At 36.8% G+C, this 14,691-nt stretch overlaps 2 protein-coding genes across 3 annotated transcripts; one reads left to right on the top strand and one right to left on the bottom strand.

The window, feature by feature from the left end:
• The first annotated feature begins 646 nt into the window (after window positions 1-646).
• Window positions 647-3,532, top strand: No66 (Bifunctional lysine-specific demethylase and histidyl-hydroxylase NO66). Of its 2 annotated transcripts, none has more exons than XM_076796039.1 (6): window positions 647-923; window positions 1,256-1,833; window positions 1,910-2,187; window positions 2,248-2,980; window positions 3,059-3,245; window positions 3,313-3,532. In XM_076796039.1, exons 2-6 carry the CDS (start codon window positions 1,256-1,258, stop codon window positions 3,382-3,384), a joined length of 1,848 nt encoding a protein of 615 aa, XP_076652154.1. In that variant the 5' UTR covers window positions 647-923; the 3' UTR covers window positions 3,385-3,532. The 2 variants fall into 2 exon arrangements, with proteins under 2 accessions (XP_076652154.1, XP_076652156.1); XM_076796041.1 differs by lacking the exon at window positions 647-923 and adding an exon at window positions 988-1,000.
• A 95-nt stretch (window positions 3,533-3,627) lies between these two features.
• On the bottom strand, window positions 3,628-8,737 carry LOC143358700 (multiple coagulation factor deficiency protein 2 homolog). The gene is made up of 5 exons (XM_076796042.1): window positions 8,619-8,737; window positions 5,488-5,647; window positions 5,034-5,120; window positions 4,747-4,907; window positions 3,628-4,595 (listed from the first exon to the last, which is right to left on the bottom strand). The coding sequence occupies exons 2-5, from the start codon at window positions 5,637-5,639 to the stop codon at window positions 4,459-4,461; spliced, it is 537 nt and encodes a 178-aa protein (XP_076652157.1). The 5' UTR covers window positions 5,640-5,647; window positions 8,619-8,737; the 3' UTR covers window positions 3,628-4,458.
• Between the last annotated feature and the right edge of the window lie 5,954 nt (window positions 8,738-14,691).

The raw sequence follows: 14,691 nt of genomic DNA, 5'->3' as shown, positions 1-14,691 counted from the left end.
CAAGTATCGAAGGCGCGTAGAGTTGCCAAACCACATCGGAGAACATTCGTCGCATAGTTGCTAATTTATACTGTTACTGCCGTGTAATATGCACAGGCGCGTATTTCGGGTATTTTCCAAGTTACAGTTGCAATTCTGGAAAAGTAAACGAAACGAGCTATTTATTACATGATTAATTCAACCTGAATATTTCATCTCTGTTTAAATACAATGCTTTCTGTTTCTATACTCATTTTAAAGCTAAATAAATGCTTTTTCCATTTATATAAATAAACTTTTATTTATTGATAGTAAACATAATAATAATTGTTGTTGAAAATTGAAATACCTATATTTAGCGCTATTTTTATCTTGAAATTGATTTATATTGAACTGTTGTTGGCTTCTTTGAATAAAATACAATTTTCAAAAGGACGAAAAAATAAATATTTCAAGTTTAATTCCCATTAATAATTCTAAAATAAGTATTTTATTTCGTATCTTGCTTTTAATTGTTAGTTCGTGAATTCTTTAACAGTTTCGTTGCAGGTTTAAAATATGCTACGTATGATTTAAATTTCGCGCCAAATGATGCGCGTAAAACGTCAAATTTAAATTCCACAATAATTTATGTAAATGTTTTTTATCGTTGACTATTTATTGTCGTTTATTTATTATACTTTTGTCCAAAATTTCGGAGACAAATTTAAAAAGTATTACAGTTTGAATTTAGCGCTAAATCTTTACAAGGTAATGAATTTGAATATCGTCCCGAATAAGCTGTCCGAGGTAATGTGTTTACTAGTCGAATTGACATGTGACGAGAAACACGTGTGACTGATAAATTTAAACCGAAAGCAGTGTTTAATGACAATAGTAATCAACAAACATAATCTTTAACTAGTGTATCAACCAAAATTTAATACGGTTGCCCAATTTTCACGGTAATTCTTCACAACATTATTTCATTACTAAATAATCATTACTGTCTGAAAGTAAAACCTAACCTCAAAATACACCGGTTCTACATATATACAAGTTATTAGGATTTGATTTATTGTTATACAAATTGTATATAAAATGAGAATATTTACAAAAATTTAAAATTTTATACATTTCAATTCAGATTTAGAAAAATTTGTAAAAATTAAAATAGAGTTTTAAAGAGTTTTACTTGGAGTAAATAGAGTTTTACTTTTTTGGTTATAATATCATAACATTTTTTAATCATTCCAATTTTCAAGATTTTAATTAACATTTTTACTCTAATTTGCAGATGCTCAAGTATCATGAACCGATATCGGCATTCGCCATGCAGGCACTGAAACGCAAGAATATAGAATTAGCTTCAAAGTCAAAGAAATTAAAAAAGAAACACACTTCCCCAGAGAAAAAAGTGATTTTGCAAAGTGATACTAAACAAGTAGCACAACAGCAACTGAACCAAGTACCTGTGAATGCAAACCAAAAGAAAACAAATAAGACATCTACAAACAAGTGTGTGTCAAAGAAAATTGCTCCATCTACTCTTAAGAAAAGTAAATCGCTTCAAAACTCTGTTTACAAATCAAAGGAAAAGAACACAAAGATAACCAATAATTCAAAAGGCTCAAAAGTACAATTAAAGCAATTAAAGAGTTCCGTTCTAATGGTAAATAAAGGTGTCGCGAAAATGAAACACGTTAATCAAAAGCATTTGAAACAGAAAATCCGAAAGGTACCAAAAAAGGTAAATCAAATTCCCATTCACAGAGAAATTAAAATGACCGAGGATTACCAAGAGAATCCTCTTCACGCCAGTCGTTCAATGTTTGAATGGCTGATATATCCATTGAAAGTGGAAGACTTCTTTGAGTGAGTGAAATTTATATATTATAATACAATATTTGTATCTCTATTTTTTAATCATTTGTTTTTCGAATTATTTCAGAAAACATTGGGAGCAGACAGCAGTGCACATAAAGAGAGATTGCAACAATTATTATAAATTGCTTATGTCCTCTCCGATGCTGGATAAAATATTACGAGAGTCTTATATCCAATTCACCAAGAATATTGATATCACTTCTTATGAGAATGGAGTGAGGGAAACACATAATCCCATTGGCAGAGCAGTTCCAAGTGTTGTATGGGATTATTATGCAAATGGATGCTCAGTTAGAATGCTAAATCCACAGACATATATACCAAAATTACATTCTCTAAACGGTAATAAAAATATTTTTTGAAACTATAACAGAAAAGGTCAAATTTATTTTTCGCTTACAGCTACACTTCAAGAATACTTTGGTTGCTTTGTGGGGGCAAACTCTTACCTAACACCAGCCGATAGCCAAGGTTTCGCTCCCCATTATGACGATATAGAAGCTTTCATACTGCAAGTGGAAGGTAAGAAAAGATGGAGGTTATACAAACCACGAAGTGAACGAGAATATTTGCCAAAATACTCTTCGAAAAATTTCGAGGACTCGGAAATAGGGGAGCCCATGTTAGACACAGTAGTGAACGCAGGCGACCTGCTATACTTTCCACGAGGAACCATTCACCAGGGAAATACCCTTCAGGACTCCCATAGTCTCCATATAACATTAAGCGTTTACCAGAAAAATAGTTGGAGTGACTTTTTGGAGAAGTTACTGCCCGACGCGTTAAGATCCGCAACAGAAAATGACAGTGAATTTCGGAAAGGATTGCCGTTGGATTACTGGAGGCACAGTGGTCTTACTCACTCTGAAAATCAGAGCGCCAGCAAAGAAGAGTTCAGAAAGCAAGTGAAGCACTTGCTTAGGAAGATGGTAGATCATATTGATGTTGACAAAGCTGCAGACCTGATGGCCAGGAACCACGTGCATGATTTCATGCCACCGGTTTTGTCGGAGGTTGAGCAGGAGTGTTCTGTGCTTCAGGATGGTGAACGCATGACTGCAAACGGATGCGTGAAAAATCGCGTGGAGATTGAGCCTGACACTAAAATACGATTGGTGCGATCTCACTGCATTAGGTGAACGCTAGCAATTATTATTAGAGTATTATAGATTTTGATACGTTGAACACAGTATTCATTGTTCGTTCTTTGCAGATTACTTCAAGAGGACGGTGTGTTCAGGTTATACTATTCGAGTGAAAATTCTAAAGAGTATCACGAATATGAGCCACAATTTTTGGAACTTGGTGAAGAGTATGTTTGTGCAGTTAAAGAAATAATTCTGCGGTACCCTGAGTTTATTGCTGTTGAAGATTTACCGGTTACTGGTGAAGATAATAAGGTTAGTTGATAAATTTATGGATAGTTGTTTTATAATTTGGTGTAATACAATTATTTTTGTTTGACAGATACAAATAGCTAAAGATTTATGGGAAAAATGCATTGTCGTGACAGACGATCCATTATGCGTATTGGACTGATTGCATACTTTTGAATAATCTATACAAAAATTACGAGAAAATAAAACATTCTTTGGATCTTATCACATAAGCCTGCAATAAAAGATTTATGCCAAAATGTTCATATACTTGTACATTTATTTCTAGAAATAAGTGTAGACAAAATGAATTTACTCCTTAATGAAATTAATGAAGAATTGTAAAATGTGTAAACCTTAGCGTTTAATTGTATGTTACAATAAAGTTATAGTCGTTAATAAGTACAAATTTCATATATTCGTAAAAGAATAAAAAATGATTATCCTATAAGGATAATTAAATAAATGTCTTAAATCATTTCTTAATAATCATAAAATATATAAATTATGGTAAAACCATAATTTTTAGTACATTGAAAATTACTATAATTTGTAAGAGTATACCATAAATTACTAGTGTGTTCTAGGCCTATGTTTTTAGTTTTTTCTGTATAAAACTAAATCTGAAAAAATTGTATTTTTTTCAAAAGAATAATTAGTAACTCTCTTACAGTCTTGATATTCGCGTAATCTTGGTACATACACTACCGTTCATGAATTTGGGATCACTGACATCAAAGAAAGTTTTTTTCATGTTTTTTCCAGTTCATAAATATATAATTATTGTCTAATGAATTATAGTGATTTTTGATCCCAAACTTTTGGTCGGACTTACAAGTGTATTTTAAATATCAATTAATTTGTACATCAAAATTAAATACTACATTTATTTATGGTTAAAATTTGTTGTAGTAAAATCTGTCTTTTTGTTATCTTAGGAAAGAAATATTTTTTGTTAGTCTATATTGAACCTCATGAGGCGATCATTTATAGATGTTGACGATCATTTAAATTAAAAATACAATAGTATTAATATTTTGTTGGTAATTCAATAAAAAAATAAGTATAAAAGTTTTACAATAAATTGAATTTTACAGTTCTAATTAGGCTAATTAGGCGAGTGATTACTACATAGATTTGATTGATATAAAATATATCAAACTGTTAGCAACTCTTGAATCATAGCAAAATCTAAAATGTTAATTTTGATCATTGATTAGGAATTGTACTTTTCATTTTATGTTTCAATTCGAAGATTGTCGTCCCTTTTTGTTTGTGCTATGTGATCCCTTTGCCTTCCCAAAACGTATTCAATGTATCCAAGGTATCCATCGTTATCCAAATCGTCCTCTTTGAACACTTTGTCTATCAGGTCTTGATTGCAACAAATAATAAAAATTAGTTTTAATTATTGGAAATACATAACATTCATAAATGCTGGCTTAAAATTTATAAATAGCTCTTATATAAATTAATATATAAAATACAAATTTCAATAGACTTTTTATGGGATGTTTTTACTTACCAATAATTAATGGTAGATCATCTTCAAAGTTAAGTTGTTTCCCATCGTCGCTCAAACCTTTGTGCTCAGCTTCAGATAATTTATTTTCATGAAATGTGTGTTGAATTGCATGGAGTATTTCTAGTCCATCCAATTTTGCATTGTTATCCACATCATGAACTCTGCAATTCACACAAATTCGTAAGAATACATTATTATTACAACATTTATTTATTACTTGTGCACTATTTTTTTCCAATTGTCATCTAATTATTTCAAGAACTGTTTTTCAGCATATAAGAACGTACTTGAAATAATGGAACTCTATTTCCTGTTCAGTCATGTTTGAGAAATCCAATTGGTCGGCTACGTCTCCCATGTCTTCCTTTAAATGACTGTAATTATACAATTATATTAATTGTCAATCGAAAACATGCATATAAAAATCAGTTTTAAAATATTGGTATAAATGTGAAAATTAATGTTAAAGTTTCCATGGGTATACAAATTTATTTTACGATATATACGACTATGAAAATATGAGAATAAATTGAAAAAAATTGTATTAATAAATTATTAAGAATAATAACATTATTGTTTAATAACTCGGTTAACTGATAGTAAAACAATAGAATTATTAATGACATCAGTTATTAATGATTTTATAGAGGCAAGGGTGGCATTAAATCAAGGATCAAACAGAAAAAATGAATACGCAAATATAAAAGTATAACTATGGAAATAAAAAAAGATTGAACTAACGTAGCATCGTGCAAGAGGTTCGCATCTTGGGTAATTTTAATATCCTTTTGTGGAGCATAATGATGATGTGAAATTGCACCGCGGGGGTGGTGTGGTCCACGAAATCCATTAGAAAGCCCCATATACAGCACCATCAGAATTATAGTTAGCATTTGTATGTCTGAAACAATTAATTGACACAAGACAACAATTACAAAAATTGAAAGAAGGACCCCATGAAAACTTAAAAAAACAATTCCTTATTTTAAGGTCCCCTTATTTTAGTGCTTAACAATTTGACCAACAGTTATTAATGTGTCTTAAGCTCTACACCCTTTTTAATGATTTTTACAGTATTATGAAATTATTAAATCTGATAAAAATATTCTACCGTTTTTATTTATTTTAGAAGCATTTTCAGGATTTGATTTCGAGTGTTGTTCCTCCCATATTTCTATTTTTGCAAAATGTTTAACATTAGACGATAAAATTGCAGGAGGAAACATAAGGCAACGGCGCAGAGGGTGGCAACGACTGACGAATGACACTGCTTGATATTTCTTGCTGCGCCCGGCAACAATAGGACCTGCTGGGACATGTTCATCGACTATGTTGCCGTACCAGTGCCTATTACCACTTCCACGGGCTGAACACCCCCCTTAGCCAGCGACAGATGGGCGGTAAAGGGAGTCCCAGTAATTATTATGCGATTACCCACAAGCCCATTGATTTAGATTGGACCCGGGGGGCGAAGCCCGTACGGCACTGGGCCCGTCTTCGAATTTGCCACACATCACTCCCCCCGACTTCACTGTACTTCCAAGAACATAAGATTTTCAAAAAATTCTTACGAGGAAAAGTTTCGCAAAAATTATATTCTTGCCACTGCAAAAATTAGCAGGATAGTGTATTAGTTCTGATTATTTGGTATTTTTCATCCCCTGGAAGCAATTGTTATATTTATGAAAAAGCTTTATTGGAACTTGTCCTTTTCAAAATCTATAAATCAGTTTGAAGCTTTATCATTTAAGATTCTAATATAAATTTTTATTTCAGGACCAGGGTGGCGAGAGTGAGAATTCTGATTCTGCAAGGGCTTCGCAGTATTCGTAAATGAAAATGCATTTTCAAGCATCAATCGCAAAGTCCCTCAACGATGCATCTTGATAAAAGAGTGAGTAAATTTTTTACTATATTCTTTAGCTCAAAAATATTTTTTGAAATTTATTTTTTCGTTACAGAATATTATCTCGCAAAAAGAGTTTACAGAGGGTAATCTTTATTATCTAATAAAAATAGGAGAAAGAATGTAACTAGATACGGGTCAGGAGTGACCCGGAACGGGTAAGACGAGGGTTAACACCGTGAAGTGTGTACAGGGAGCAATCGTAGATAGGTGTTAAAAAACAAAACAGGAGACAGACAGGAATCCGGGGTACTTACGAATCAATTTTCTATAGGCTTACGGTGGTCGAGTGGGGAATGCATATGTTGAGGGTGCCCCAAGGGGCTTTCGGTGCAAGTGGACCCCCCGGGTACTGCATGCACCCCATAGTTCGAACAGTACACCCTCGATATGCCCCCCTTCCTTCGCTCTGGTGTCGAAATCTATAAATAATTTATATCATTTGGTCCATTCAACGGGAGAGCCCATATGTACCTGTGTCGCCTTACAGGGGATCTGTGACCGCCCCCGATTTTTTGGATCTGTTGCTCGATCATTTGCTCCATGTAGAAATGCATATTTTCATTCTCAGAAATATTTTAATTTCTATCACATTTTATTTCATTTAATTACATTCTATTTAGTTTCATTTCATTTAATTACATTCTATTCAGTTTCATTTCATTTCATTTCATTTTACTTGATATAATAAATTTTGTTTTATTTTGTGTGTGCCCTGTTGGTAATTATTTTGTTGTCTTCAAATATTCTGCTTCGAAGGATCAGAGAGACCTCCGACCACTTTTTCTTAAAAATATAATACTGTGAAAACAATGTTTTCAAATTTGAAAAAAGTTTATTTCGGAGAGTACATATAATTCTTTATCTAAAAATATTAATCACGACGTTGTGACTGATCCGCATTTTTCAAGAAAGGCGGCGGCCATTGAAATTGGCTGCTGGTACATCTGAAATTAAAAATTCGATAAGTTTCCTGTAATATACTATATATTATCTGGTTCTTGAACGAAAAATCTTATTAAAAATTGCAACTTTATCCTAAAACATCTGCCATTTCGACTCAGAAAATATTTCGAAAATTCGTTCGTTCAAGGACTAAACAATATGTATAGTATATTACACAAATCTTTCCGAATTTTTCATTTCAGCCATAATACTGTAAACATTCCTAAATAAAGAGATTATGAAACACTCTCTACAATAAACCTCTTCAAACATAGAAACATTTTAAAAATAAAGTCTCGCTGTTTTGGAGACTAAAATTTCCAGAATCCAATTTTTTCAATCTCCTGATTGAGCGGTAACTATTAATGGAATAAGTGCGAGTGCACTCGAATCATTGTGATTATATCATTACAAATTTATATACATTCTATGTTGATGATTTTCAATAATTTCTTAGAAATTACTAATCAAGCAGTAAAAAATTGACCTTGAGATGTACATAAAAATGAGCTATATTAAAGATAATAAATAATTACTTTCAACATTGTACAAAGACAATTGAACTGACTATTTACAACTAGAAAAGACTGCTACCGCACGGAGCAGATTTAAATGACATCGAAAATTAGTTTGGAAACTGAAGGAGACCCGTCGTTTGAGTACAACGGCACTTTTAAAAAACTTTTAAATTGCGCTGTATTCGAAAGGAAATGTTTCTCCGCATGAGTCTGACCCCTCCAAAGACCATATTCTCCGAAAGAAATGTAATATCTCGAAACCGGACACCGAGTTTGCAAATGCGCTTTTAAATAGCCCGCGCTCTTTGTCTTCGAAAGTTCGTCGCCCGCGACTATCAGAGCGCGATCTCGAGATGGGGTAGGTCCCTCTCGCACCCTCCCCGAGTTAGGTTAGGTTAACCTAGTCTCGCAGACCCGCCGGAGTCGAGTTCCGTCTCGATTTTAGCGAATTTGCGAGGCTCGGGACGACAACGATCAATTCGAATGATTCATTATAAATTTACCTTGATTTAGGAGTTGGATCAGCCGATGGTCGATACGCGGGGGCTAGCACCACGGTTCGATTTTCCCCGTTGGTGCGATTCCGATGGTGTTTTGGACCTCACGGGGAAATCGCGTGCTTATCGACGTTTTTCAGGGAGCTTGCGTACTCGAAGAGTTGCTCAAACCTCTCCTACGTTCTTCAGCGGGTTAGGCAACTTTTGAATATTGGAAATCAGCAAGAAACTTCTTGACTCGGTGTTCACTACTATGAACTACCCCTTTATCTTTTCTAATTCCGTCGAAATATTTCAATTTATTTTATATCGCTCGGTGTTTGCAAAAATAAGAAGGAGAGGGGATGAAACGATAGTTTCCTGGATTCTGAATTTTGTAAAGGAATAGGGTTGTTCTTACAATGATAATTAGTACGCGAAACCACCCGCCTATTCTCTTGATTCTTCCTATTATTGCTTTCAGAAAAAACAGCGAATATTTTGAATGCTTAGGACATAAGGTCAGGGAAAGGACTGATATAAAAATAAATTAAAATCTCTAGGGGAGTCCCATGAAAATATATTCTATAGGTGAAGATCAATGCGTTCACCAGGAAAAGACACCCCCTAATTTAACCCTCTGCCGGCATAACGGGTCGCTAAGTTCCAGGCAAATTTACATTTTTTTCATAATTTTCTATCGAATTTTTATGAATATTTTTGCACTCTTCCCGATTCTGTAAAGTCCAAAATAGTAGGAAGTCAAGCCAGGGAATGTAAAATCAGTTATGCAGATCATGTTAGCGAGAAACCATATTGCCGGCGGTGGGTTAAGTCTAGCTGTTCATTGGCGGAGGATTGTGATAAGTGTTCCTGGTATTATTCTTTATTAATCCTGATAATGAACAAACTGTAAGATTATAACTTGTTGTAGGTCGTCAAGAGGAAATTTTAACTTTTGGAATGCACACAAATGGGTTGTTTGAAATGCCCAGTGTCAAGAGCACCTGTCCCAGAGTGAGCTGTAATCTTTGCCGAACTGAGTTCTGGTCCAGGAGTCCAAAAGTTCAGAATTAGTTCTTGAACTACAACAAATCTCTTTTCAATTTCCACAAGGAACTAAGAACGAGTAGTTTGCCACTCCCAATGGTAACAGCACCTGCTTCAGAGTACATTACAGCCCTTGTAAGAGTTGCTTAAGTCTGGGTCACGTCCAGAAGTCCAAAGATCCATCCGCGAAACTCAAGTCCCAGCTCTTAGCTGACAAGTCCTCTTCTAAAATTCAGAGACTATTAGGATTGAGACTATGTGTGGTTCTGGCAGTCATGCTTGGTCTGGATCAGTGAAATGGATGCCAAGATTCAGTCCCAAATTCAGGATTTCATTGTTCTACAATTACCCTTGTGAGACGATACGACCAGATACACATGTTCATTTTTCAATTTTAGATTAGGAAATTTGGTCAGTACTCGATAAAGGCTTCCTGCAAACCAGGCGAAGGCGGTACCATTTGGGGTAGATGGTACACCTAAATTAGGTTCAGGAGTTGAAGAATCCAAGACCGAGCCGAGGATTTAAGCCAGCTTAGAACATTGGTCTATTTCATCTTCCAGATGGTTCCAAAAACCAAATAGCCCCAAGTGCCGGAGACGCTTTCTGTAGGGTGTTTTCACGCTCCCTTCAGGTCTGGTGGCCAATCAAGTCTTACGATCGACCCTGTTGGCCTATCATCCCCTAAACTCCACGTGTAGAGATATATTTTTCGATTTCCGATATTTACACGTGAATTTAAAGCTAGGCAAGTTCTTCGAGCACCTGACAGAAGACTCCCCACGAGCCTGGTCCAAGGACTCCCACGGTGACCCCGGTTTTCTGGGGCACGTGCCCACGGATATCGGCATTTCGGGGCACGTTAATACCTCGCTATTCAGACGGATAGAGAGAGAACAGAGCGAAACATTCACTCCTGTACATTGTTTGTGGCTTGGAATCAATAAAAGCATAGCTTTAGGCGACGGTAGTCGTCATGGCAACCGGAGACCCATCCGTGTACCTCGCTCTCTCTCCTCTCTCTCTCTCTCTCACTCCCTCCCTCCATCCCTCTCTCCCGCGTCCCTCTCAACCCCTGTTTTGCTCTCTGTTCCACCCTTAACATGGTCTCTCCGTCGGTTTTCCCTCCGAACACACGTACCATTCTCTCTTTCGTTCTCTTTTCCTGTTCCATGAGCATCTCTCTGCCCCCGCACCCGGCCACCCTACCCCCTCATGCTGCCCCCTCCCCCCTCGCACCCCTATGTACACCCTCTTTCGCTACTTTTCACCCCCTTCGCTCTCCCACACCGTTTTCTGTTTTTCTCTTTGACTCTTTGGTCCTTGCACACATGCTGTCCAATTTTCTGTTTTCTTCTCCACACCCATTTTCGTACACTTTCCCCACCCAACCCCCTCGCGTATCCCCTCCCCCTCGTCTTGCCCCTCATACCGTCTCCAGTTATTCTCTTTTTCCTTTGTCTATTTTCTTTTTCATTGTATTCTCGTTTTTTGGGGGAACGCGTCCGCGGCGTCGCTGGAAACATTAATCATCCCGTGCGGATGTCTTCGTCGCGCTCCGCGGAACCCCATGGACCGGCAGCATATTTTTTTTAAACGCACGAGGAAATAGGTTTGCCAGATTTTTCGGTGGAAAGTGCTGCTACGGACCCGTGAGTATCCTACAGTCCGTGGATATCGCTCTTGCATTTTCGAGTCGAATAAACGCCTGCGGTTTTCTCGAAAATGCCGCCCGAAATGGGCTTGCAGAGTTTTCATTAAGGACTCTGTTATGGCAGTCTGGCAGATAGTAGTTTTAAAGATTTTCAAACAGGGAAGTAAATGGGAGGATGCATTTGCCGTGACTACGCAGCCGTAACTATACCATGTATCTCCATATTGTTTCTTGAAACCCTGTAACTGATTATCTTTCGTGCGCGTTTTGCAACCCTCCATTTTTTTTTAATAAATTCTGAAAGCTAACGTTCGGGTTTTTTTATATTAAAAATTATTTTTGTAGTGATTTAAGAAGTAATCACCCTGGAAATGTCATTTATGTATTTCGACACGCCATGAGCCTCTAGTTTTTTTTTTTTAGTGACAATTATTTGACGTATTTTTGTTATAGAGGATGGAAAAATGAAAAAACATGGCACACACCTGGGTCTTAGACACACCTGATCATCCCTTGTACCCCTTTCTCCCTAAATCATTCAGTAAGAGCGCGTACCGGTTAGTTTTGGCGCGAAATTCAAATTCGGAAGTACCGATGGACGAGTGACAGTGATTTAGCCAACTATATAGTAAAATCAAGATAAAGTAAGAATAATTAAAGTGCTGTTGAACGATACCAAACAATAATTTATCATTATTTCAGGGTAGAAGATTAAACTTTATAGAACTGTACAAGCACAGTGAAATTTATGAAAGAGTGATAAATATTGAATCGTAGTTGAAATATTTGGAGTGCACCAAGGAATAAATACGGGACGATATTTGCACGACTAATTAAAAGGAATTCTGAAGAATGCGATAAGGGACATTGGGGAGGTTTTGCGAATTGAAAAACGATCAGCTTGCCGCGACCAAAATGGATTCCCTGGGTGGTAAACCGTTCATCCATAGATCGCGATAGGAGGTCCCGCTCGTTGTAATCGAGTAGAAAACTCAATCGCGATCTAACTTCCGCGTCAGTAGTTCCACTCATTGTTATTGATTCGATTTTGAATAGCTCGATGCGGATGAAGATAAAAGATTCGTCCCGGTTTTTTTTCGGTTCGCCACCGAACCGTCCGCGTATTTTTTTATTCTTGGCTGCGTCACAGCTTCGCGATCGACAAGATCATTTTGCGTTCCCTCATCCCCGAAATCTGGCTATGGGTAATGGACAATTGAAAATGGCAAAAATCGCCGAGAATAGAAAAGCAAAAACAAGCTTAAAATCATGAAAAACTGTAATTTTTAATAATCTCTAACTCGTAAAGACAAATTTCGAAATTTTACAAAACACATATTTTAAATTTTCGTTGCAAAATAGAAAATCTGTAAATAGCAACTGTTACTATTTTTGTTTCGTAATTCCGACTGAACGCAATTTTCCCAAAATTTTCATCACGCGTCATCCAGTAGACCAATCCTTCCATTCATAAAGAAGTTATGCCAATTATTTGACCGACTGTATACAGGGTGTCGAAAAAATGTTATGCTTCCTTGAAAGGGGTGATTGCTGACGTAATTTGAAGTAACTTTTTCCTTTGCGAAAATGTTCCCCGCGGCTCTGTTAAGGAGTTATTAACGAAAAACACGGGCCAATCAGAACGCGGCCACAGCGGACGGGTTCCCGCTGAGCGCGACGTTGCCATTGGCCGAGCCGAAACTCGTCCGCAGTAGCCACGTTCCGATTGGCCCGTGTTTTTCGTTAATAACTCCTTAACAGAGCGGCAGAGAAGATTTTCGCAAAGGAAAAAGTTGCTTGAAATGAGTTCAAGCATCACCCCTTAGAAGCACAACATTTTCCGAACGACCTGTATTATACTGAATAAATGAACACTCCTTTTTCTTTTTTAAATAAACGTGTTTCGTCGACGATTCAGGCGCGGAACGATCGAGGGAAGGCGGTGTACATGGAAAAAGGAGTAAGCTCGTGTATTTTCGATAATTATTCAACAGCCGATTCGGCCGGTGGTAGGGGGTGAAAGGTAGTTACCTTTGCAAAGCAAGAGAGCCGGGGATTCGCGAGAGTCGTGTTCAACCATCCGGAAGCTATGAATATATTATTTGACGGCCAGTTTCGGTAGTCTCCGATCGGGTGGAGCGTCGATCATGGCTGGCGCATCCCTTTGGGCCATTTTCATGCGTCAAATACGACACACCTCGATCGACCGGCTGCTGTCGAACGAAAACAAAAATACTGTTAATCGAGCCGAGCCCGCTGCGGGATGCGTTTTGATTTCTCCGCTCGATTTCTGGTCCACCGGTCCACCGATCCATAATGCATCGGCAACCGGCGACAAATACGGCGGGATCCGCGACCGTGCGTGTCCCGCCGTAATAGAAAAATATTTTCCGAAAAAAATATATATATATATAAGAACCCCGTTCGACCGGATTCCGGTACCCGCAAACGCGGAATGACAGTGCAGCTAAGCTTTCAGTCATAGCCAGCGGATTCTGAAATTGAATTCTCTCGAAAACGATACTCGCTGCAAGCGTGGCCATTTTGTCCCGCGATAACAATTTGCTTTTTTCATCTGAGCTCAAGAATTTCGCTGCGCCCCGTGCCCGTGTTGCTGTTTAATGGTAAAAATAATTTCTACGTATTTCGTTTTTACAAACAAATTTTTACAACCAAAGTTTCGAAAAATCGAATTTTTATGATTTGACGATTTAGGATATTTTCAGGATTTTTTGTTTCTTCTATTTTTTGATTTCTGTGATTCTATGGAAATGTTTCTCCTGAATACAATGATACATATTTTTGTTACATTATAGTTAGACAGCGGATTTTATGCATTTATGGCAAAAATTGTAGTTTAAAACAGTAGACACGTTAGAAAAAGAAAATGAATTTCTATTTCGCTCCGGTTTGTTGCAATTGGGGTAGAAAATTTTTATTTTGCATAAAGACACGTCTAGTTTTGTTATAATCGTTTGAGCATGTTTAAACAATATCGTGGAACAAACTGAGGCAGATTTTTCAAGAGAGTAGAATCTACGAGTGTTAACGAGCCAGTCGAAGTCGTTTAGAATGAAAATTATAAATTACAGCATAGTTGAGAAATTTGTACACATTAATGAATCATGTTCGAATACGTTGCACAAGGTTTTTCAACCATGCGGTGTCCAGTTTTCTCAGAACAAATTTCCAATGGCGTTCTACTTTTTGCAATTTTTTCAGGAAAACAAGCTTACTCGCTTGATAAGTTTATCAAAAAAGGATCGATACTCGATTATATTTGTTTTTCATCGATCTCTACAGTCTCATCCTTTGTCTCTGTTCCAGGTAAATACACGTGGGAGGCTGTTGCGGGGGCGGCGGTTCGCTTCCATGAAGCTTTTTTTCGCCTTCGAC

Source organism: Halictus rubicundus, chromosome 11, assembly GCF_050948215.1.
Source record: "Halictus rubicundus isolate RS-2024b chromosome 11, iyHalRubi1_principal, whole genome shotgun sequence".
Taxonomy (NCBI): Eukaryota; Metazoa; Arthropoda; class Insecta; order Hymenoptera; family Halictidae; genus Halictus; species Halictus rubicundus.
Note: the sequence above shows the minus strand (reverse complement) of the source record. Positions and strands in the feature narration are given on the sequence as shown.